The sequence below is a fragment of the Fringilla coelebs genome (genome assembly GCF_963513975.1).
Source record: "Fringilla coelebs genome assembly, chromosome: 4".
NCBI classification, from domain to species: Eukaryota; Metazoa; Chordata; class Aves; order Passeriformes; family Fringillidae; genus Fringilla; species Fringilla coelebs.
In genome coordinates this window covers 44,780,422-44,805,816 of record NC_140032.1, presented here as the reverse complement: position 1 = coordinate 44,805,816, position 25,395 = coordinate 44,780,422, and the positions used below count along the sequence as shown (strand labels likewise).

General features: G+C 44.2%; 1 protein-coding gene across 12 annotated transcripts in view; it reads left to right on the top strand.

The window, feature by feature from the left end:
• Positions 1-25,395, top strand: part of EPHA5 (EPH receptor A5) — a 206,673-nt gene that overhangs the window by 150,817 nt on the left and 30,461 nt on the right. For 8 of the 12 annotated variants that reach the window (XM_084203890.1, XM_084203887.1, XM_084203886.1 and 5 more), the window contains 7 exons: positions 6,299-6,364; positions 12,923-12,990; positions 14,356-14,481; positions 15,528-15,713; positions 19,258-19,319; positions 20,099-20,308; positions 22,106-22,255. In XM_084203890.1, the coding sequence (XP_084060016.1) occupies positions 6,299-6,364; positions 12,923-12,990; positions 14,356-14,481; positions 15,528-15,713; positions 19,258-19,319; positions 20,099-20,308; positions 22,106-22,255 (868 nt within the window). The remainder of the gene's footprint in view (positions 1-6,298; positions 6,365-12,922; positions 12,991-14,355; positions 14,482-15,527; positions 15,714-19,257; positions 19,320-20,098; positions 20,309-22,105; positions 22,256-25,395) is intronic. The other 4 variants (XM_084203880.1, XM_084203889.1, XM_084203885.1 and 1 more) reach the window with 1 other exon arrangement.

Below are 25,395 nucleotides of genomic sequence, written 5' to 3'. Positions count from 1 at the left end.
CTCCCAAAGGCAGGGCCACACCTCTGTCCTCTTATTTTTTGCTTTCGGGTCTCTGCAGTTTTCTGGCTTCTTTTGAATGAATGTAAGTAACAGCTTGGCATTTCCCGTTGGCAGCTGGCCCTAACCAAAGGTCAGTTGAACAGTAGTTGTGGTGGCATTTCCACATGTCAGAGTCCATCTGTGGAAATGCACTTTGCGTCTGAAGCTGGAGATTCCTGGGAATTTGAAACTAAATGTGCTTTGCCTTAAACAATTAAGCTGCATTTCAGAGCTGATTTACTTGCAGATGCTCCAGAAAACTTCCTGTAAATAACATGTCCTCTGACCAAGGTCATAAATGCCAAGCCAAATAGCTGATCACTTTTTTAAGTTATCCTGCTCCTTGCATCAAGGACATATTAATAATATAACAATTGGGATTACAAATCAAAGACAGTCACTAAATCAGACTGTAGTTGTCTCAGCATAAAAAAGAGAAGTGGATTGAAAATCTATTATTAAACCAGCTACAAGTATTTAATTAAAGAACACAGAGTTGTTATTATCTCTGTTTTGTTAGGATTATGTGTTCTCTGAAGTGCTGTGCATTTTACAGATAGAGCAAATCTATACATTTTGCTTTCCTGGCAATGCCTGAATTAGATGTCTGTTACCATTTCTGCTCCTCACTGAAGTATGTATTCATCTAAAATCATTACTGACTTTTGTGTTAAAGTCTGTTTCGCACAGTCCAGTGACAAAGATCTTTGCACTCCATCTCACCAGGAGCAGCAAAGTGCCTCAGTTTTTGTTGTGTGGTATCAGTCTCTTTCTCCTTACAAACTGAGCCAGGTTTTCAGCAGTCTGGGGAGGAGACGACTGCTCCAGAGCAGTACCCCTCTTTTGTCCTTCAAACCCAGCCCTCTTTGCAAAACAGACAAGGTCTTGGGGTCAGTGTTAAGAGACTGCTGGTCCCTCCAGTTCCCCAAGCTTTCAAACTTCATAGCTCTGAACAAAAGCATGAGCTTTTACAGAGTAAAGTGGGGAAGATATTAGGTCAATGCTGTGCATGTTTGCAAAAGCTGTTCAAGTCAACTGTGCATCTGCTTTTATAGCCAACTACCCATTATGGATGACCTTTCCATCTCAAGTGATCTTCCAAAGAACCAGAGGGAGCTTTTCATAGAACTTAGGGGGGAAAAAAAAAATTGAAGCAGCAAAAAACTCCTCCTCACCCTGTGTCATGCATATATAGAAAGTCTCCTTCTGGCAAGGAGCTAGCCTCTGAAAGACAAAGCAAAGACAAATCTTGCCACCTGGGTATTGGCAATTAGAGGCTCTTACACCAGCGTATCCATCCTTGACCTTAGCTGATTTAGACTTTTAAATATCTGTGCCTGTGATGGCAGAGGGCTACTTTCTGGACACAAATATGTGCATCTTGTTAAAAAGTGGCTTTCAGGGAACAGAGAGGGTGAAAGATTGTGGTGTATATCCCAGGTCCTGAGAGGGTGTTTACAACCTTCTGTGATGTGGAAGGTCAAAATAGATGAATTTTTCCACAGCCTCCCCCCATCCTATTTTCCAAGTTGTGTCAGGGCTTAAAATAGTTTGCTTTTTCAATATTTCCGTAGGAAATGGGAGACAGTCTATAGATAATGGTTTTCATAGAGAATTTTTCCAGCATGAGTCACAATTTTTGTTAGTTGGGACATTTTAAAGGACCTTTATCTCTACATTCTAGGCTGCTCTTCCTTCTTCCTGCAGGACATTGTCTCCTGTGATTTATAGCCACTTTATTATGCTGCCTACTGCCAAATATTCCCCACGATTCACCTGACAAGAGGAAGGATTTTGTTGAGGAAGCTACTGCTCTGCCAAGTCAAAATTCCCATCCACCCAAGAGCAGGCAGGGCCTGGTCCTGCTTCTGTTGGGGTCAAGGTTTTCACTGCTTCCATCCCATTAAGAGCCTCTGTGCTGGTGCATTTTCCCAGAGAGGAGCAGCACTGGTGTGAGTACAGCTCTCTGGAGGGAGAGTGCTCCAGTGCAGCCTTCTGCCAGGGTCAGACCTTCCTGGGCTCTGTGTGGAGATCTGCTGCCTGTAGCACCCATCCCTAACATCCTGTCAAGATCAGCTTGTCAAATTTGGCGGCTCCAACACCTCATTCCTGTTCTAGGAATGTTCTAAGCACTTTTTGGCTTAGTGCAAACTCACCAGGCTCAAGGCAGTCTCTGCTCTGCAGTTTTGAGACAGGTTTGAGGACCCAGGCTGATCTGCCTTTGGATGACTTTGGCTCAGACAGAAGGTTCACCAAGTCTGTAACTAAGCTCCAAGTTATTTCTGAGTTCCTCTGGCAGCAGCCAAGGGAATGGGCTGGAAGGATGATGAGCTGATAAGCGACCAGCATAAGCTTTGTCTGAGCAGGGAGAATGGGGGGTAAGTGATGAAACCTCCTCACCTCCTTGCCGGGGATTTGTTTGATGGCATTGTGCAAGTCCTGTTTCCACGTGGAGAAGGGAACTGGGCTGCCCTTCAGGATGGAGTTTATAGCAGCTTGAGGCTTCTGCTCAGCACCCCTTGTGTATGTAGTCTTTGAAAATGGGATTTTACAGTGTCTTCTCTTGACTGTGGAGTGGGTAGAGAATGAAGAAGGAAGTCAGACTCTTGTCCTTCTGCACTTCTGAATATGTGGATGTTTCACCTTGCTTTGAAATCAGAAGTGTGACCTCTCCTGGGGCTTCACCACATAGCAGCATGTGGCCTCTTACCTAGAAAAAAGGTTATCTCTGCTTTCTTATGTCTGAGACATAGAACAGTATAATGCCAGAGGTCTTTCCAAGTACAGTTCCTTTCCCTGAAGACATTGTTTTCCTTCCCCATAGTGACTGCATAGCTGTCATCTGCTTGGCCTTCTCAGTTTCTCTTGAACAGTGCAGAGACACACTTTAATGTGTGAACTAGGAGAGCTCAGCAGGATGAGCAGGTGACTCCTTAAACATTCGTATATTTTGGGACAAAGTGGGAATATATTCCTCGCAGCTCACAGTGTGTAATGGTACTTCTCTGATGTTCAGAGCAAGCATGTTGACTCGGGAATTGCTAGGTGTAGAGCTGGCCTCCTGACCTGGAGATGCAGGAAGCAATCATTACCATCACTCAAGGCTGTATGAAGGATGAGAAAAATCTTCCCAGGCACCCTCAAGTATTTCAGTCTCTAATTGCAAGCCTCTGAAGAACATCCCATTAGAACAGCTTATTAAAAGCAACAAATGAGGCTTCCATTTATCATGATTCCAAGAGTTCAGCTTATAACTCTTAAAAGCCACATCTATATATGGCAGAGCCTCTCTGAATTCTATCTAGCCATTAAAAATGTAGTTTAATTCCAAATGCTCTCTGGGTCATCTGCAGACTTGTGGTAAATTAATTACATTAATTGCAGGCACAGTTGCTGGGGCCCATGATATATATACATTTCATTAACCAAGCCAAGGGTTTGAAACAATGCCAAGAGTGTTGGTAAGTGCTCCTTGCACAGGTTTATTAAAGTTTGTGCTCTGGACAGTTGTGTTTGCAAACCACATAAGCTTTGTGGGGGTCACCTTATCGAGAAGAAGAGGAGTGTTGTCTCTGTGTGCCTGAGATAGCTGAAAGTAGCACAGTTGGGCTGGCCAGGGAGCAGGGCAGTGCCAGCAGGTCCTGGAGGTGTCACTGCAGCTGCTGGCTCTTCTGCTTTTTTTTCCCCCCCTTCTGCAGCCCTTTCCTTGAAGGCAGGGCTAGAAGCAGGTGCCACACCTTGTTTCAGGCAAGCTTGGCTTTTGGAGATGCTGTTGCCTCAGAGCCTGTTCTTTCCCAGCTAAGGGGATTTAACACTGCAGGTGTCCTCTCAATAACTTTTGCTGTTACGTGGACATGTCATCTGTTATCCTGCAGCACATCAGAGGGGCTCCTGACCAGTGGCAGCCCCCACTAGCTCTCCTCATAGTTTGCTGGTTGATTCAGTGAGGTTGGAGGAGACTTTGCAGATAAAGTTGATGTATGCAGTGCTTGGTTCAAGTCTGTTCTCCAGGATAGGTCAGCTTGATGGCTAAAGATGTAAAACCCTGGAGAAGTCCAGCTGTATTTCATTAAAAAGCATTTCAATCTTACCCATAGCATTTGATCTTGTCTGGAAGGCTTTTGCTTTCAGCTCCTCAGTTTTTAGACTAAGGAAGCCCTGCAGGAAAGGAGGAGATGGGAACTGGGCCCCTCCTAGGAGCCTTCAGGCACCCAAATCCAATGGCCACAAGATGCACGATGGCTTTGCTTGAGTTTACCATCAGTTTTATTTACCTCAGGGTTTTTATATTTTAAAGTGTATCTGCCAAATCAAGCCATCTTTTTAACACAAGTAGTAATAAATCTTCCTTTGTCCTGACTGTTCAGACCAATTAGTAAGTTCATTTACCTAACCAAGTGCTCCGTGGACCGGAAAGTGAATTTTATTGTCTGCTGGTCCTGTTTAGTTTGTTTCTAAGCACTTTAGATTTCCTCTAATGCTAAACCTCAGAGTATTTTGACCACAAGTGCACAGCTGGTGGGTTTGTAGGAGCAAGGCTACACTGAAGTACATTTCTCTTGCACCTGAACAGTTGTTTTTCTCTCTGTATAAAGAAAGTGAGATCCAGATTCAGTGCAGGGAACTGATTTTGTCTCAGAGCAGCCCTGTTGCTGATGAGCTCTTAAAGGGTTTTCTTTGTTCAGGGAAACATTGAGCTCTTTTCATTTTAAGGAAGTGGTTGCTTTTCAGGTCAATTGAACAGTTGTTTGGAAAACTTTGACTTTGCATGCTGAGTGGTGTGGAGGTGTGGGAAGGTCTGGTGGCAGCAACATTAGAAAATGCCTGGGGGAAAAGGGCCTCCTGGCTGAAACATAAGCTAAAGGGTCACAGCCAAGCTGATCTTCTGGAGATGCACCAGTTCCCTGCACTCAGATCCTGCAGGGTTAAAGGAGGAAAATGGCAAAATTGACTTAAGATACATAGTGCTTGGGTTGCCTTTGTATACCTTTGAGTTTTGGATCTCTGGTGTTAACTTGGATCTGCAGAGTGGGTTAGTGAAGGCTGATCTCCTTCCATATTAGTATGACTGAACAAGCTGGGGCATTATGAAAATAGAAAATATTGTTAATTACAGTCAGAGATATTGGCATTGCTGTTTAGAAAATGTTAGCAAGTTGTTTTGCTGATGCAAAAGGAGCTTAGAAGACATTCTTCACCAGTTTTAATTTAAGTAAGCACATAATCCAGTGTATAATTCTGTAAATCATTGCATGCCTGAAGTTATTTTGCATCATAATTTAAGGCAATGCAGTTGTAGAATGTTAATTTTGTCTAAATAAACTATTTTAATGTATTTAGGCATTGTAAGTCATATTGTATAAAAAATCTGATGTGCACAGGATTTTTTTCAAGAATGACTTCTTGTGATGACTGAGGAGAAATGAAGTGAAGAGATCTTCAGCTGACTTTATTTGGAGTATACCTGCACCACTGGGCTCCTGCTTGTACTGAAGTCCTTCCTGTTGTTTCTTCTGCACTATGTTCTTTTCCAGGATGAACTATCTTAATAGATTTGGTAACGGAAAAGTTGTCTGTGCAAGTTCTCTGACAAGGATAAAGGGCAAATACTGAGGTGCAGCCAGCACTGGGTTGAGAACTGATGCCAGGCAAACCCATAGTCTGATTAAAGAAAAGGCTGAGCAGCCTTCAAAGGCAAGCTGTGGCTGCATGGAGTGCCTTTCAGCTCACCACATTTCGAGTTTATTTAGGCTGAACGCTCTCACAAGGTCCTGCTTCTGCAGATACCTAACATGTGCAAATCTTCCCTGACACAAGGAGATGCAGGAGGGGCTCTGTGAGTCCATGCATAAGGATCTGCAGAAGCAGGGCTCGTATTCATCCAGTGCTTTTCCTTTTTTAAAGGCAATTGTAATTGTACCACATGCACGCTTCTGGAAAAAAAGTCACTTTGCCTGCTTCAAGGCAGGTGCTTAAGTTTAAGCACATGGGTGGCCCCATTAATCCTGATGGTGGTACTCCAGTACAGGAAGCACATGGTTAATTGCTTTACAGCACCAGGATCTAGGCACTCTCCCCAAGGCATGTTTCACCAACAATAGCGTATGCCATGAAATTTTTGCAGCTCAGGGTGTTCAGGTCCCAATAATAAATGCAATAAGAAGGAAGAAAATACATATAGAAATGTTGTGAATGTATTTGCACCTTGCCAGGGCGGTGGGATTATTCCTTATCCTGGGCCTTTTTGTTTGCTTTTCAGTTGCTGCGATCATGGCTGTGGGTGGGCTTCCTCTCTGCGTGCTGTTGCCTATCCGAGCCTAACATGGTCAGTGTTCCCACCCGTGCTGGCTCCTACTGCGTGTCCTCCGTCCGTGTTTTCTGTGCACAGTCTGCCTCTCCCTTCCTTTCTTGTACTGGCCTGGAAATCACTTTCTCATCTGATCTCTGTACCCAGCTTGTCTATCTCAACAAGTGGAAATAGAGTGACCTGAAGCAGAGTGTATCTTCAGCAAGGGCAGGGATCTCAGGGGCAAGAACCCGCTTGTTATGCCGTGATCAATCCAGACACTGCAGCAGGTGTCTGACAAAACACCATGGATGCTGGGCACCCATCGAGTCCTGCTTCTTGTCATCCAAAGGGGCTGGGGGGAGGAAGTGTGCCCCAGAGGAGGCAGGGGGTAGGCGGGAGCAGGAAAGTGTTTATTTGGTGGCATGTGACATGCATGTCAGTGGGATGAAGTGTATGTCATGGACGTGGATGGCGGTGTATGACATACACAGCGATGACATGGTGCTGCTTGCCCCCGAGGTGCTCCAGCAGCAGCGGGCATATCTCTGTGGGTGTCCTGAGGTGCGTGTCCATGCTGCATGCTGTCCTGTTCTGCCACATCTGGGCTGCCTCACCACCTTCTGCTCTCTTGTACTCCCCTCTTTTCTAACTGCTCAAATGAGGGGTGATTTTGATTTCTGTTGGTTTGACTGGATGCAAGTTGAGTTGCTTCCCAAAGAAGAATCAGCTGTAATATTTGTGTGAGCAGAGATCTTCCTAAGCCTCCTAAGAGATGCATGTAATCACAATCCCCATCAGACAGCTGCTTGAGACCGCAGAATTTCTGAGACATCCCACATGCGCTGTTAAGCTGGGAAGTTTTCTCAGCTTAGCTGGTGAGAGGTGTGGAACTCTTCTGCTGTGTTTTCTGGGGGATGCTGAGGCTTTGCATGGTGGCTGGGTCATGGTGCAGTTCCTTGCTGTGGGACACAGCAGTCACTATGGTGGACCATTTTTGGGTCCTCTGGTGCTGTATTTTTTATTTGGATAGAGGAGGAGTTTGGGTTTTGGTTTTTCCCCTTGGTGGAACATTTTTTACTTGGTTTTTTGTGACTTTTCAGTGCTTAAGAGCAGATTAAGCAAGCAAGAATGCTCAGCTCAAAGTGTGTGCCTGTAAAAAGTTGTTCTGGTACGTGGACCTCTGTTTTGGCAATGATTGCTCTGAAAGAAAACCTTGCAGTACTTCTGCTGTCTGTCCTGCCTGTGGTACCAGTGCACGAGGCAGTCCTTCGCTGCAAGTCATGCTTCAAATGTCCTCAAGCAAGGCCCCCAGCAGGAGGATGACAGCAATGGAAAATAGTTCTCAGAGAAGACCAGGATTGGACTGGATGGCTATGAAGAAGAGAGACGTACAAGGAAAACTTGGCTGACCTGGAAAACACCCTCTGCAGGTTTCCTCCTAAGGTGCAGGGAGACTAATGTGGCAGCAGGCTGGGAGGGGGAAATGGGAGAAGTTTCTTCAAGGCACGGATGCCATTGGCTGTGCTATGGGAAGGCATGACAATCTCTTTAGAGAGATTTATGGAAATCACTTCAGAGGGAGCTTCCTGCAAGAGAGGAAAACGGTATCTTGTTTAAATTATTTTTAATTGTTCTGGCGGTGGTTTAGGAAAGCAGGGAGTCATTCAGCTCAAAGGCAGGGAAGGACTAAAGGCTAAAAATACCACTGCTGGATTTGTGAAACTTCCTTTGTGAGGCATCCAAGTTAATCAGAGGTCAAATACAGGGTCACACAAGTGTAGAGGGGGACAGCAGTGCTGGGAAAGCAGCAGAGAAGATTGTGAGCCTGGAGCCCTTTGGAAGGGAATCTGCCCCGTTCCTCTCAGGCCAGCCATCTCCTGTATCTCCTGAACTGAGCTAAAGGTCTTGGCTTGTCATCAGCAGACCTTTTACTTCTCTTTTGATCTTGTGCAAGAGGAAAGTGGACAGAAAAATGGAAAGCGACTTCCAATATAGGAGCTGTTCAGTTTACACCAGTCCCTTGAGTATTCCCCGTTTTTTTGATACTGAATTTATCCTAGGATTGCAAGCAGCAGAGGCAAATGCTGAACACAGACTAACATCACCAGTGGTAGTCTTCTGCCTCTGGCTCTCAGTATCAGCGTTGTTTATCAAGGATAAAGCTATTCACTGAACAAGTTATTGTCTCCACACGTGAGCTGAGGCGACAGGATCTTGGCCAGATGGAGAGATCCATGTTTGTTTGTTCCTCTGCATGGAACACGATCCTGCACTGCAACACGTATGCAGCTCTATTGCTTTAACATCTTGGAACAAATAGTCTGAAATAAGCACTAACCCCTTGTAAACAATAACCTTGCAGTCCTTGCAAACCTCCTGTAAAGTGACAGCTTGAGATGGGTTGGAAGCATTCCTCTAAGTTGATTTATTATAAAAGACATGCTTCTGAGTGAAGGTCTCACCCCTGAAAAAGAAGTGTTCTGTCTCTGTTTCAGAGAAGTGCCTATGCTTCGTTTATCTCATATTTGAGAGATTAAATACATGTGTAAGTCTCTGCAAGATGGGGGTGAGGGATTGCATGCTGCTTCAGGGCACAGCCCGTTCGATGGTACTGACTGCACCTGGCAAGGTGAAGTCCCTTTCCTCATCAGGGATGTCTCAATGCTGTCCCCACCTGCATTTCCAGTAATGCCTTGGCTGTGTGCTGAAATGCTTTGGCCTATGCCTGTAAAAAAAGTATGTCAAGATTTTTTCATATCACCACCTAGGGCTTGACGTCCAAGGTCCAGGTTCACAGTCCCCTGGCTGTGTCTTGCTTGGGCTGTGACCAGAATGGTGGCCCTAGCCAGAGAGATGAAAAGTCTTTCCCTTGGGCATTCTGTGGTTTTCAGGGCAATGCCTCGAGGGGCCAAAGGGCCACACACCCAGCAAGGTATCCTGAAGCACAGGGCAGAAACAAAAGAATCTCCATCAGACCAGGGAGAGCAAACATCTTTCTGCCTCACTTTGTGAAGGATTTTTCTCTGTGAATTGGCTTCTGTCATGCGAGGTAGTGGGCATCGGTTTCCCAGCTGGATTGTTCATCTTTCTACCTGTCCATTTTATATTTTATAAACCTATATAGGGATCATTTTATAACTTCACTTTTATAATCTGCTCCATAAATATTTTATGAGCTGCCTGCCAATCTGCAAGTAGTTTTTAAATAAGACATGATGCCTTAAGAATATTTAAAGTCTCACTTTTCTTCTTACCTCTGATACTTTTATTGAAAAACACAGAGCTGCGCAAGGAAGGCATCTGCTTTCCACATAGGGAAAAATGGGACAAACCCACAACAGGAGTAAATTAATTGAGATTCAGGTGTGCTGCTGAATTACGTTAACTCTTTGGCTGAGCGTCTCCAGCTCAGTAGGAGATGAAGTGAGTGTCAGGATCTTTATGCTTTTACTGTGTGTGATACAGAAAAGATATAGGAAATCTATGGTTTGTGCAGTGATAATAAAGTAGAGAATGAGTCTTCTATCAGAGCTTTTGACTCACAGCTTAGCCAATAAATATTAAGAGCAAATGCACATTCAGAAATGGATTATTTCACAAACAATTGAGAGCTTTTTTTTCCCCAAAATATATTGCAAAGCCACAGTATTTAGATACTTTGATCTGCCAGTAAGATTCACAGAGTGACTCCAGACTGTTAACCCAAAATTACAGATTTTTATGGGATTTAGTTGGGGAAGGAAGGAGAAAAAAACTGCTTGTGTGTGTTATTTAAAGCATCTGAAGGTCAAGAATGGAAGAAGCGCAGTTTGGCCCCAGTCAGCGTGGACCCTGGGTAGTTTGAGAAAGTGTGTGAAGGGCACAAGGGATGGTAGGTTTTGCAGCCAGCTTTATTAGTGACACCCAACTGTTGCTTTACAGTCACAGTCCACTAGCTGCCATTTCACTTTGATGTGTCTTGTCAAGACTTGTTTTAACGATGCTTCAGGCGTCCCAGAGCCTGATTTTGTATGCTAATGTGATGTGCTGCTGAATGTGTTACCCAGCTCGAGAGAAGGGGCCAGCTGCAGCCAACTGGTTTGTGTTGGCCCTTGGAGTGCATCCCTGGGCAGTAAAACATGGGCTGTTGTGCAGCAAGTTGGGCTTGGATCACTCTGTGCAGGGGATGGCGTCACTCTGTCTCCCATATTTATAGTCAAGGAATCAGGAGATGCAGGCCATAGAAAGGATTATGTTAGAAAAGCATTTTAACAGGCAAAGTGCTCCAAACCTGAAGAAGAGATAAGGGCATTTGCTCCAAAAGGCAAAACAGAAGAAGTATTGGATACATACTTTTGGTAGAAGGATGAATTGAGTTATTTGTGTATTTTTAAAAGGCAAACTGAGTCATATGCCTCCTTCCAGAAAACTTAGTTCTGCAGAAAGCTGATGTAACTTTGGCAACTTGCAGCAGAAAAAATTCAGGTTACCAGAAGTGAGACTTGATACTGAGACTTATCTCTCTATTTAGTTAAAGGGGAGGTCATATGATGAAGAAGAAGAATCCATTCTCCCCAAGGATTTGTGAATACCAGAATGTGCTTTGAAATGACCCTTACTCCCAGGGTCTCCATGTACACCTAGTGCTTAGGTTTTGAGTTAATTATGCAGGACCCCATCTCAGGAAACAGCACTGCTGTTTATGGAGCAAGGCAATGAGCACCGACATGCAGATAACTGAGCCACGTCTCTGGGCACCACAGTGCTGTTCTTGTGGGGCTTGCATTCAGTGTTATGGGCTTAGCTTGGTTGCTGCTGCTGAAATCATGCCCTGCATGTATAGCCTGGCTGTTTGTCAAGTGCAACCTCTTTATCTCCCTGCCTGTGTCCCCAGACTGCCTGCCAGCCTTCCCTTGTCTTCTTGATCCATTCCCCCGTGCTTGCACAACCTTTGCAATTTTTTTCCTTCCTCTCCCTGTAGCACAGGTCTCTTTTGCCCCAAGGTAAGCTTCCTCTTCACAGGAATAGCCCCAGAAGCTCATGCTGCTTTTCCCCTCAACTGTCCAGCATCCAGCTCTGCTGAGTCCAGCTCAGTGTTGGGGTCTCATTGTGTCCGGGCTTTCGTCTGTAATTGTGATCATTTCACAAACCCAGTGCCAGAATCCTATAGCCAAAAGGCTGCTTGGCCCCTTGCATCTGGGCAGACAGCAGTTCCCTGTAACAGGACTTCATGCTGAGGGCATGTTTCATGCAGATGCCTATTACTGCCTCCTCCTAATTGCAGTTTTGTTCCTGCTAATCATATGCTCCTCCTTGCTGTGAGTGATGCTGGAGTGCTCACATGCCCCTAGCTAAAAAATCACAGAAGCAATGGAAGAGAGGTTTCTCAGCTTCAAGTGGCTTCTTAGTGGCCTGAGGCTTTTTTTGAGGTGTGCCAGCTAGTGATTCCACTGCATGCTGGCTGGCTTGCAGGTGTCTGTTCCAGGCTTTTCATTCTACCAAGCAGTGTCTTACAGTCTTATGTTCATGCAGTCTTCTGTAGGATGATCCAGTTCCCATTTCCAGTTATGTTATCAGGAAAGCCAGGCATATATATGTGTATCCTGCATACGTCATCCTGTATTTTTAAATGTGTGTGTGTGTGTAGCAATTTTTCTTGCCACTGCAGTTGTCCTGGGGCTTCCATGGGGTTGTCTAAGTGAAGCAGATCTCAGAAGCGCCACCAAAGCAGACAGTTAATGCTACTACAAAACTATCACCTAGAAAACCAATGAGAAGAATGAAGAGTCAGGGAAGAGCAACCCAAAACTAATAGGAGATTCCTTGGGGGAGATGCAACTTCCATACAACTGTAGTTGCGACTCCATGGTAATATTCAGCACTATCCTTGCACTGTCTGGCACTAAGGTGGGAGCAGGGTAGGTCAGGCAGCTTTCCTTCTTCCATCTTTTTTCTGCTGGGCAGAGGGGATCCCATGAAGGGCAGCTCCCCTGTGGAAAGACAGCAGATGTGCATGAAATGCTGTGCAGAGCCAACAATATGTAGGAGAAGGCAGTGAGGCAACAGGTTTGGTTTTGCTTTGTTTTAAGCCATTGTTTTGCATGTATATAAGATGTTAATGTTTACACAAGGCCATTTGCTAAAATACCATAATTTAAAGTTCTGTCCAAATGCACAGTGGATGAAGGGGAGCATGCAAGACATACAACACAGTGCCTGCAAAAGCTCTGCAGTCCAGGAGATTTTGTTTCTGCAATTCTAATGTTTCATCCCATTCCCCTTTCATTGTCCTTCCTGTTCCCACTTTCTTTTCTTCTTAAAAATAGCTGCATTAAATGTCAGGTAGAGTGGAGTTTTTCAGAAGCATCTGTGGGATTTGGAAGCACAAGTCCAATTGAAAATCCATGGGCCTTGAGCCCTGAATCCCGTTAGGGAAATTGCAACCAGTTTGATGAGCTAAAACTGGGACAGCAGCAATAGAGCCACCAGAGAGGTTGGGTTTGTCACTGCTCTGGGTTTTTGTGCATTGTATGATTCAAAGTAAAGAATGGAGTTCTGCCATACCAGAGACAAAAATACTCTTCTGTTGTGGTTTGTCTGTTTTTTTTTCCCCAGGCGATGTGGCTATAGCAAGGCTAAGCAAGATCCAGAAGAAGAAAAGATGCATTTTCATAATGGCCACAGTGAGTAAAGAGCAAACATATATTATGTGGTTTTGGCTTTCTGTGGTAATGAGAAATTCAACTGAGAGGTGATTTTCTGAAGAAAAAAAAATCTGCTTTTGGTGGTAATTCACAAAATAATTGTTCGTGCAGAAGTTCCCCCCTGCCCCTGCTGCAAGCCCCACAGAGAACTGAAGATTTGAACAGTCCTTCTATGTGCTGAGCTATTCACACCTGTATGTTTGCACCAGATCATTCTAGTGAGCCAATTTGCTTTGTTCCTCTGTCTTTGCTGTGTGAACCAAGATGTTAGTAATTTTTTCTGCTCAGCACATAACAGCCCAACATTTTTGTGGTCTGGATGCATCCGTCCAAAATACCTGTTTGAAACCTTTGCTTCACCACAGGCAGCTGTGAGGACCGAGCCCACTGCTGCTCTTCAGCTTGGATGCCTCTGCAGATGTGTGAGGAATAACACCTATTTCTGCACCTAGGAAGCTTTCAGAAATGTTGTGTTAATGCCCTTGTATAGAAAACTCCTCTGCAGTGATGCCAGAAAGTAAATCTTGTGGTTGCTATCAGTCCTTCCTTCATCAAGAGCTGTGGGATCTGGGGATGGGTAACAGTGAGGTGCCTTTTGGGGTGGAAAAGGCAAACACATTGTGAGGGAAAGTCAAATTTCCATTAGTGCTATGTAATGAAGGCAGCAGGAAGCAAATCAATTAAGAGCCGCAGTGTAATGTAGCTGTCTCATTAGACTGATGAGCAATTCTTCATGTGAGTAGCCTTAATGATTGTCAAAACAAACTTATAATATGGATAATGAAAATACTTTTTCCCCTCTCAAGTCCTGGAGAAAAAGCCTGCTATTGATTATATTCATACTGATACAACCCACAGGCTTTGTACTGCAAATATGCAGTTCTTTTAAATCTCAGTAACTCCATCTGAAATAAGGTGGGCGATTGATTAGCTGATGTGTGACTGGTAGGGCATAATTTATTTCAGCTCTCCATCAACCCCCATCCATCCAGCTTGCTTTGCAAGTTACTCCTGTAGCATTTTGCTATTTGTACTTTTCCTCCTGGTGTACCCTCTCTAGTACCAGAAAGGAATTATTTTCTCCCAGCCACTGGACCAACCCATTACACAGCACCAAAAGGGAATTTAGCTGCACATCATTCCAGCTGAGCACTGTTGTGCTTTTCTAAATATGCCGAAGGTGTACATATGTCACATATAGAATAAATGTCATTTTTCAAGAATGATACTCATTTTCACCATAGAAATAAATTTCCAGCAGAGCAGAGTGCCAGGGACAGGATGTGCAATGCCCATTTTCCGTGATGTTGTATGCCATTAAATGTGCCCAATTTGTGTTTGCAGTTAAGCTGCCTGGAGTGAGGACCTATGTTGACCCCCACACCTATGAGGACCCTAATCAAGCTGTCCACGAGTTTGCTAAGGAAATTGAAGCTTCATGCATAACCATTGAAAGAGTTATTGGAGCTGGTATGGAGATGCATTTCATGACCCTTTGCAACATGAAGGGTTGGCTTTCTTAGCATGGGAGATCTGGGAAGGGCCGTGAAATATATGAACTGTTAGGGAAGGTGAGCATGTTCCAGCTGAATTTTGGGACAGACCTGTCACTGTCTGCGGTTTTGAAATTCAGGAGCTGAATTGAAAATTCAGAAAATTTCAGAAAATGGTCCAGAAAACGGTCACAAATGGTCAGCTGAGCTATAATGGATGCTAAGGGAAAGGAGTCACTTAAGTTTCTCATTCTTTTTACCATTTGAACCTTTTTATCCCCCAACATTAAGGTCAGTCTTGAAGTAAAATTAAAAATAAGAGGCTACCTGGAACATTAAAAAAGCACAAGCCAAAATCCAAAGCTTTAAACTTCCTTGGTTAGAAGAAGAAACTCCCATTTTGTTTCCAGTAAAGCTGTTTGTTTATACTTCCAACCAACCTTAGGAGTATTTTCTATCCTCTGAAATTGTGGGTTTGGACGTAATTTAATGTTCACCAGAAAAAAATCCATTTAGGTTCCTTTTTGGGAAAGGTAGTAATAAAATTGTGAAGAGTTTATAAAACTCTTAAAACTCTATAAAAATAAATGTTACTGTGAAAGGCTGACAGCTTTCCATCTATGTAACTTACCAAAGGAAGTTAAAGTAGCAAGTGCAAGTGGTTTGAGTTTTACAGCTATCCACATAGGACAGTGGTATAAGATATGACAGAACTTTTTCATATCGTAGACAAAAATATTAAATGAGAAAAAAGCCTGGTGGAATACAAAGCATATCTCTTTAAATATAGGAAAATTGCATTTTTTACTGAAAGTTTTCTTGTGCTTATGAATTACTTGGCTTGTGGTGCAGTGGCTGTTGAAGGTAGCCATCACTGCAATGTTCAGCAGTCCATATCCATGAATGCAGGGCAGCCCTTTGTGCTTTCCATCAGCCAAGGCTGGGCTGCATCCTGTAGACACAGGCACATCATGTGTTCCCTTGATGTGGTGTGATCCTGTTCTTCCTCATTTTCTTCTGCAGGTGAATTTGGGGAAGTCTGCAGTGGGAGGCTGAAGCTGCAGGGAAAGCGAGAGTTTGCAGTGGCCATCAAAACCCTGAAGGTGGGCTACACAGAGAAACAGAGAAGAGATTTCTTGGGAGAAGCAAGCATCATGGGGCAGTTTGACCACCCCAACATCATCCACCTGGAAGGTGTCGTCACAAAAAGTAGGTACAACTTGCTGTGGGCTGCTCACTGTGAACTCTGCCTTTGGGAGAGTTGGTCAAGGGAGAAAGACTTAGGTGATGCCTGTTCTGAATGCACTCTTCATCATTTCTCCAAAAAAAGTTTTCCTTTCCAGAAGCAGGGAGGAAGAACGGGACTGTAGGTGAAGATGTCGGGAATGTATAAAACCACAATTAAAGCAAGCTCCTTCTGGGATCTGCTGGAGATGCCCCTGATAGTTGCTCATGGTGCTGGCATATGGGAGGGATTGAGAGTTACTGAGGTCTGACTGCTCGGTTAGCAAAACAGCCTTTTGTAAATTTTCCAGCCCAGTTCTTCTCCAAATTACAGTATGCACTAAAGATAAGGGCAGGGAAAGGGACAGTACATCCAAATGTGCTCAGCACAAGGCTGTTTGTGCTGTGCTGAGCCTGTGGAAAATGTGTAGAGTGGTTGTTACTCATTCATTTTAGAGCCTTGGAGGATCTACATTATTGGCATCCAGGATTATTTTGTTAACTAATTCTAAATTCTCAAATAAATAACTACTTCTTTATTTTAAGGTGTGTTTTAAGTGCAGAAGCACCAACCTCACAGGTGTGAATGGCTGTCTCCCCTCTTGCCTTTATGTTTGGCAGTGTCAGAGCTTGCTTAGCTGCTGCTGTTCAGATGGTGGCATTCGGGGCCATGTGCTGCTCTCAGTACCATTTGTCATTCCTCAGAGGAAGCATCTCCAACATTAGTTCTTTTTCAGAGCTGCAATTAGAGAAGGTACAGAGGCTCCAGCTGTTTGTCCTTGTAATCTCCACAAAATCAATGCTGTTTTGTAATCAACAGCCTTTTCTTGCATTTTTCTTTGAAATTGCATTTCCTGAAACTTTTAAGAAAAAAATAACCAAAATGGATTTCTCCCAAAATTTTAATAAATACCAAAATCTCTTGGGGACAACCTGTGAAAGAGCTCCAATTTCTAGCCCTGCAGGAATGTGGAATATTGGGCAAGGAGCAAGTGATGATTACACATCCATGAAAGCTGCTACTGGCATTGGCCTGAGTCCTTCTGGCTGCTGGGCCCTCAGGGGATGGTTGGAAATTCCACTTTTAGTGAGAATGTGCCTCCATAGCAAGCTGCCTTTATATAAAGTGGCTGTCTGCTCTGAAAGCTGTGGAAACACTGGGAGCCCTGCTTCTAAATTGGACTTGGAGCAACTGGAGTTTGGATTCAGTATGCACCCAGAGCTTCTCATTAGCTCAGTAAATATTTGTTTACTGCCCTCAAAATTTTTTTCCAGCAGACATCTGTAGCATCCTCATAGGTTTTCTCTTTTCTTTTACATGGACCAAAGCAATTTTTATGACTCTCTAAGTATTTAACTTCTTTTACCCTTCAGTGTCTCCGTCATTGGCCTTTTGTAGAATCAGATCTTTAGGGCAAGAGGTCTTTGCTGCATCATGATTTACCTTGGAAGTAAATTAGGTAAAATTGAATTAGGCCATTTTTAATTCTGAAAGAAAATATCGTTGTATTTAACTAATACAGTTCAAATGCACACCTTAGTTAATTTGGACTAATCATGTTCATTGTCCTCTTGCAGACAAACCCTTTGCTATTTTTGCTTTACAAAGGTAGTGACAGTTTTCTTTAGCATCCCATTTGGTTGCACTGATGCAATGTGCACACCACTGGCATGAGTGCCAACCCCATATATTTTATGACCATGTAATGGCAGCAGGAGGAAGCCCTAGTGACACAGAGAATCAGCCCAGCACTTTGGAAGGGCTGATGTTTACTTTTAATTTACTTTGTTGAAAGTTATCTATTTGTGTCCTTATTACCATGTTCTTGGAGATGGGGTTAATTTATTCCATGATTGCTGCCAACCTGCAGCAGTCAGATAATGAAACAGAAGTGCCAGAAATCTTACTGTTTTTTTTCTCTGATGGCATCCAAAGGCAGGAGTCTGGAGGAGGTCCCCCAGGGTGGTGGCATAACAAGACACCATTCTCACTGCAACGCTGCCTTGAAGTGTCAGAGATAAGGGACCCCATGCTACAGTTAGGTGTTTAGCTTTTAAAATCAAAACAAAGCATTAACATTTGACATATCTCTGGAGTTTTCTTCCCTGCAAAGCCACTGACACGTTTGCTATCCAACAGCAGTGGCCCCTGAGGTCTCTCCTCCCTCCTACGTTCAGCCCGTGCTGTGCGTAGACAGATGGCCATGATCCTTAAAGGTGGGGCCCATCTTTCATTTGGGGTTCAGCAGCATTTTACATGGTACCAAGGAGCATTTCTCATATGAAAAGTAATCTTTTGGGCGAGTTTCAAGCTTGGCAGCAGCTGTGAGAGTAACGGAAAAGAATTGAAGCAGCAGCACAGGTCCTTCATGCTGCGAAGGTAATGTTTGCACAGCAATGAGTATTTTGATTGACAAGTTCACAATTACCTTTGTTATGTACATAATTAAGCAGTAAATTAGGCAAAATAGTTAAGGAAATCAAAAATGGGAAAATTAAGATCTATCTAAAGGGTAGGACATGCACTGATTTTTAGTATTTACCTTCATGTGCATGTTATGACAACACAGCAGCTCTTGTTGATCATTTCTATAAAAGACATTTGTAATGCACTGTACAAATAACTGACAGCTTCTCTTTTGTCTGTGCTTTGTGCTAGCTAATGGAAATTGATTTAAATAAAAAATAATTTACATGTTTTTATAAGATTTTATTGAATTTACAAGGGCTGGAGCACACCACATTAATTATTGCTACGCCATTGTGGCAAGCTAGCGAGAAATTAGATTTAAAAACTGAGCAAAAACTATATATAATTACCATTAAAATGACTCGGGCATGAAAATTAATCAAACAGATTTGGAAAAACATTATTATTCATGTCAACAATAGGACACCAGGTCTTTTGTTAAGAAGTTTTACTTTGATTTCCACTTGCACTCATTCCACACTTAATGAGCTTTTGTTCTGCACTGTAAATATTCCTTCTCTTGCTTCCAGATGTGTTTACAAGGGTAGTTACATGGAATTACTTGAATTACAAGGAATGCAATCCCATCCTTACCTAGTCTCAGTTTTGGTGGCTACCAAGCCCAAGCTTCAGATCATCCTTGTTGCTCTTGTTGGGCTCCTGTTGTTACTTCAGGGTGTTGAAGCTTGAGGGAAGGATCCAAAGACTTTGCTGTATGCAGTTTGATCTCTGCAAGCTTTCAGCTTGTTGGTGGAGACAAGAACAAGGCTGTCTGGGTTCAGCTTGCAACGTCCTTCTCGATCATCATCTAAACAGTCTAGGGCTTGGTACCCCACCCATAATATGGTATTAGTTTTTCATCCCCTCCTCCTCAATTTCCCATCTTCTCTATATATTCTGGGAACAACTCTTGTCATCCTGCTGGGACAGCAGTGTCCTGGTGTAGATTTACTGCTGCATGGCTTTATATCCAGATGCAGAGACACCATTAAAAGACTTTTTTCTTGCTCGTGGTTTTTAGATAAATTCCTAACAAACTCATGCACTTTTTTATTCTAGGCAAACCAGTAATGATAGTGACTGAATACATGGAGAATGGCTCTCTGGATACATTTCTAAAGGTATTACTTAGATCCTTTTTCCAGGGGGACCTGAGACTTGTTTGGGGTTCTTTGTAGATCGTTAATATCAATGAAAATGTTTCCTGGGTGTTGGTGCTGTCTGGAGGCAAGGGTAGCTCAGTTGTCTCTTTGATCTGTGTTTACACAGCATCATGAAGGACCTGGGGCATGCAATGATAGAAACAGGTAAGAATAAATTGGAGGATATTACATTTATCTTAGAAGGCAGTGGAAGGTATTAACTTAGCCTGCAAAATGTGGTGTGGTTCAGGAGCAGACCCATACTGCAAACCCCAGACTTGTCAGAGTTTTTCCATGAAATGTAAGAGCTAGAGAAGGGACAGTGAAGAACCTGGTTAGAAATGCAATGTGGCAACATGGGGAAGAGCCCCTACCCCCTCAAGTGTTCATGTACCCCTACAGGTAGGACTTGCATGCAAGTTGGTGCCATTCAGTTGCCTGACCGAGAAAGAGCCCAGCCTAGTGCCCTTATACACATGTGTTTGCTCCAGTCACAGTCTCTCTATCAGTCACCAGTAGATGCAGCTCATTCCTTGATCTCAAGTTAAAAGAACTACATTTCCTTAGCTTTGTCTCTAGAGATCTTAATCTAAACAGTGAAACTTAGAAAAGCTTCATGGTCAGAGCATGAGAGTAATGAATTATTAATTTTCCTGGTTTCCTTCCTTGGAGACTTGCCTTTGCATTTTTATTCCTGCACACACAATGCTGAGGGTGCAGAGGCTCTCAGCTCATCAAAAGCCTCCTTCCTTTTGCAGAAGAATGATGGGCAGTTCACCGTCATCCAGCTGGTCGGGATGCTGCGAGGCATCGCCTCCGGAATGAAGTACCTGTCTGACATGGGTTATGTGCACAGAGATCTGGCTGCCAGGAACATCCTGATCAACAGCAACTTGGTCTGCAAGGTGTCAGACTTCGGCCTCTCCAGAGTCCTAGAAGATGACCCTGAAGCAGCGTACACAACCAGGGTCAGTTATGGGGATGCCAAACTCATTGAGCTCAAGAGAAACATGTTTCTTACCACATTTTGGTGTTCAGGCTCTCTAGCAAAGAGTTTCTACAAATCCAGAGCCTCTAAACTGTGCAAGAGGGTTAGATCAGGTGATAACAGTTAAATGTACCAGATTAATTTTGCAAATGCCTTTAAATTATAGTGGGGTGGGCAAATAATGCAGAGTTTAACTAATAACTCTGAAGTTTGAGTAGGGTACATGAGTCAAATAGCAAACTTTGCAAAGTTGCCATGCTTCCAAGCTCTACTCTCTCCTCTTTGGTGAATACCAAAGGGGAGAAAGAGCAATTGCTTTGCTCAGGCACCCATCCTGTGCTGTAAGCCATGGTCTTCTGAACAATTTGACCCTTTTATTATACCATTATTAATTGTGTAATGAATGCCCACTGTAAATAATGCACATTGCCCACAGCATTACCTGGTTGAGAGTAATTTCTCCCAACCCAAGAAAGAGCTTTTCCAACCTCAGTGCTCTGCCCTTATGGCACTGGCACTTGAGAGAGGGGGTGGGCATGACCCACCTTCAACAGCACAGACTTGGAGAGAGCCTCCAGTATTAATGGCAGTGATTGGCACTCCTTGGGCATGTCTTATTACTGTGTTTTTCCAAGGGTATTGTTTTGAGAGTGGTGGGAGCTGTCTTGAGTCATGTTCCCTGTTCCTGTGGACATTTCGGAAAGGCCTTCCAGCTTTTGTCAGTCATGGCCCCGTGATGGGACTCAGGGCACAGCTGGACTGGCACTTCCCTGCAGGCTGGAGGGCTCTTGGCCAGCCCTGCTGTGGCTCCCATGTGCTGCCATGTGCTGATTGGCACTGCTGAGAATCTGGCCCTTCACTTAAGGCATGCGCTGCTGAGCTTGTGAATAAGTAATTATGGGAAGAAGAGACTTTTTAAAAGTTGCTTTGAAAATGTGTTCCAAATCCTGTCTTTTTCCAATAACAAACACTGTTGGGGGGCATTCAGGGAGACCTTCCAATATTTAGCTCAACACGTAGAGGAAGGGGCTTCACAGCAAAATATTTTTTTATATAAATCAAGAGAGACAGCTCTTTAAACCCAATGAGAAAAGTATTCCTTAATCCAAACTCTCCTTTCCCTCCCCTTTCCCTTCTCAGAGCTGATCTGAAGTTTGATTTCTAAAATGATAGAAAGGAGAAAAGGAAACAGCAAAGCACATTTGACAGCTGTGGCATCATTTTGAGTCCCACAGCAGAGGCTAAGCTGGCTGGTCTTTGCGCACACAGATTTCTCTGCCTGCTACACAGATCTCTCTGCAGGACCAGGACTGCATTAAAAAAAAAAAAAAAGAAAGAAAAAATAAAAAAAAGGGAATTACTTCCGCAGCAATTTGCATGAAGCCCTCGTTAGATCAAAGTCTTCCTCAGCCTCAGAACTGTCTGTTCCTCCCCCGCTCGCTCTCAGAAATGGAGGAACTGTATTCCCTTACCAACCCGTGCAACATAATTGAGATGTTGATCCTATACATGTCCCAGCATTCAAACAACATTCAAACAACAAACCTTCAGGACAGCCAATTAGTAGGCAGCCTACAAATGCTTATGGGCTGAGATAATGTGGAAAGGGGCCCCATGCTGTCAAACAGATTTACTTTAAAATTCGATGTCTCTTTCCAGAGAGAAAATAACATCCCTCGGTGCTCTGAGAAGAGCTGTTTCGACTTTTTTCGCGTGTTCTCTGCCCTCCTCTGCAATCTGTTTTTTTGGGGTTTTTCTCCATTTCTTTTCCATTTAGGGAGGGAAGATCCCCATTCGATGGACAGCGCCTGAAGCGATCGCCTTCCGCAAATTCACATCTGCCAGCGACGTCTGGAGCTACGGCATCGTGATGTGGGAGGTGATGTCCTACGGCGAGAGGCCTTACTGGGAAATGACAAACCAAGATGTAAGCACGTGCCAGAGCTGCTGTGTGATGGGACTTGGAGGGCTCAGCACTCATTCTGCTGTCAGAGAGGCAGAATGGGGACTGGAGGAGGAGAGCTGCTGTAGGAATGGCTTTGCTGCCCCGTGCCAGACAGAAATGATCCTCCCCTTTGATGCTGTTTCTTCTGCAGCAAACCAGAGCAGGCTGTGCACAGAGGGAAATGTGTCTGCACGGAGGCAAGCCTGCTTCCCCCAGCAGCCCACTGGAGCTTCACTAATGCTGTTAGAGCTGGAGCCTGTCCCTTCTCTGCTTAATGACAAAGGCCTGCCAGGGGATAGATGCTGATAAACTGGCAGCATTTCAGTTGTGTGTTCAAACCCCTGCCGCCACGTAAAGCAGAAACTCAAGAGAGTCACGGTGAGGGCTTTGCTCCCCAGCAGAAAAGCTGGGTGATTTGATCTAGCAACAGCAGTCCACAGAGTTCCAAGAGTCTTGGTCATTCTTGCATTGCTGATCTCAAGAGAATAGTTTTGCTCCAGTTGTGAACACCTCACAAGTCTGTGCTTGCTCATTCATTTATACAGTACCCTTCGAGTTGTGTCCCTTTGCTCCTGGGTTCCAGTGCCCCCTTGAGTCTCTGACCTCAAGGCCACCCTCTGAAGCATCTCCAAACAGTGAGGTGCCTGGGAATACTCTCTCCCACCTGGCTGCAGCTCCAATCCCAGCATGGGTAAGGATCTTTTGATCCTGCTGCAGGGCTGCATTCTACCCTGAGCTCACCATCAACATCTATTCTTGTCTAAAGCTAAAAAAATTTAGGCCTGGGGTAGCCAGATTTTCTAGGTCCCTCCTTCCTCTTCACCTCTCTGAGAACTATGATTTGCAAAGGTCTCTGAGAATGCCAGCTAGTCATGAGGTCAGATTCACCAACAGGTCATGTGGGGCAGCACTGCTACCTGTGGAGATCCTGCTGCTGGATGGGTTTCCTCTGGGCACAACACTTGGTGTTTCATCCTTTCTGCTTTTTTGAGCAGGGCTCCTATTCCAGCAATTTTCTTCCATTTCACTGGCAGCAAGAGCTCTGGCTGAGCATTCTTCCCTCCCTGAGTTTTGTTAGCAAGCCTTTGCCATCAGTGGATGTTACTACCTGTCACACTGAGCTGCTGTCTCATCTCACTTTGAGTCCAGGCATGGAAAGGAGTGGTACCTTTGAGATGGTCACGCCATGCTTCTTGCCAGGGAACTGAACACACTGTTTGGCATGAATGCCCCACTGCTCCTGCATTGCTGAGGCTGTCACATTTGCAGGAAGTTCAGTAAAGCAGCATGTACCTACACAGGGATTTATCTTAATCAAGTACAGGGGCTTGCTTCCATAGTCTGTGCAGAGAATGCCGCCGTTGAGAGCCAAGTTTTTTCGTTCACACTGAGCACTGTAGCTATCTTTAATGCTGATGTACTGGCATAGCACAGATGTTGTTCAGTAAATGCCAGGCTAAGATTGAGGCTGGTGCCAGTGAGGTAATGATTTGTGGCCAGGGAAGTCCCTTGTGTGAATCATAGCACTATGAGCATCCGTACTTTATAGAACTGTTCCAAAAAGCCCAAATGCCTCCACGTTCTGTGGGGCACAGACTTGCCTGGAGTGAAAGCAGAAAACAAAGGACTACTGAGATGTTTATGAGCATCAGTTCCTACTTAGGCTTTGCTTGTGTCACCTCTGTGTTACTTACCTCTGCCCTTTGTGCAGATGGTAAGTGCCTGGATGGTGGTGGCATAGGGACTTAGTTCTGTGCTGTGGCATATTTCTCATGCAATTCTTCCTCCTTCAGCTCCTGAAGGCCTCCTCTTCTTTCCTCCTCTGCTTATGTTGACAGAAGAGTCAATGGTGTTAGATACAGCATTGGCTTTTGTGCAGAGAAAAAAGGGGTCACATAAATTTTGGACTCTGTTGCACAAGAGTTTTTGTTGTATGGCTTGTAATTAAAGCACATCGCTTTCAAGCACAGCTGATGATGAGCAAAATTATTCTCACCCTGTTACAGATGGCTTGCTTTAAAGGAGGTGAAGTGCAAAAGGGCAGAAAATTCTTTAAGGCTACAAATCACATTTTAAAGTCCTGCTGGTTTCTGGATGGCCCTCTAAAAATATGCTTTGGCTTGACCACAGGGTAAGGCCTTGATGCAGGAATTATTGAGAGGAATACTGTGGCCTGTGTTGCACAGGTTGATAAGCTAAATAATCACGGTGGTTGATTTTTAGTGTTCAGACTGGTGATCTATGAAAACACCACTAACTGTTGCTTTGGTTACTGGAATAGACTATCCCAAATAGTCCTCTCCTAAACATCTAGTTCAGTCACCCCAATCGAATAGTGCTTGTCCAGAAGAGGAAGAGAGACAAAAGTGCCTCCTTAGGTGCAAATTCTAAACCTTCAAGTCTTAAAAAGCAGTAAGGACACCAATGAATGGAGCAGCAAATGTCCCATTTTCTTATTTTCTAATCACTGTGGCGGCTGCAAGTGACTCAGTCATTATTGTTTTGGTTGTTTTGCCCCTCTTACTGCTAGATGCCTGAAGGCACCTTCAGATGCAAGAGTGTATTTCAGCATCCTAGCTTCTTGCAGCATTTTGAGACCATTTTTGTATCACCAGGACGGATGACATCCTGTAAATTGAGTTAACGCTATTGATTGTGATGTTACTGCCAGGAATATCCAGCACGCATAACCCCACTGCAGATATAGTTCAGATATTCTGATCTGGTGCCAGATGGTCTGCTCCCTGTCTTGCTGCTATTTTCTTTCTGCTACAGTTGGAGGACGACCCATTATTGTTAGAAATACAGACATGGACACAGCGAATAACATTCTCATGGCTGTGCCACACTGAAGCTTTTTCTTTATAGGGCAGCTGCAAATTTGGCATCAGGGACCAGCTGAAAAGCATGATGTGAAGAACAGAGAGTATAAATAGCACAGTGTGGTGGAGCTGGGAGCAACAGCCAGGCCATAGAAGAGATCTCCTTGCAAGTGTAGGTTGGATGGAGAGTGGTACAACTGCTCCACCGAGAGATGAAATCTCAGATGGGCACAGAAGGACTACACATGTTGTGGCCCTTATGCAGTGCTTTTTACCCTTGGAGGAGATGGTGAAGCCTCA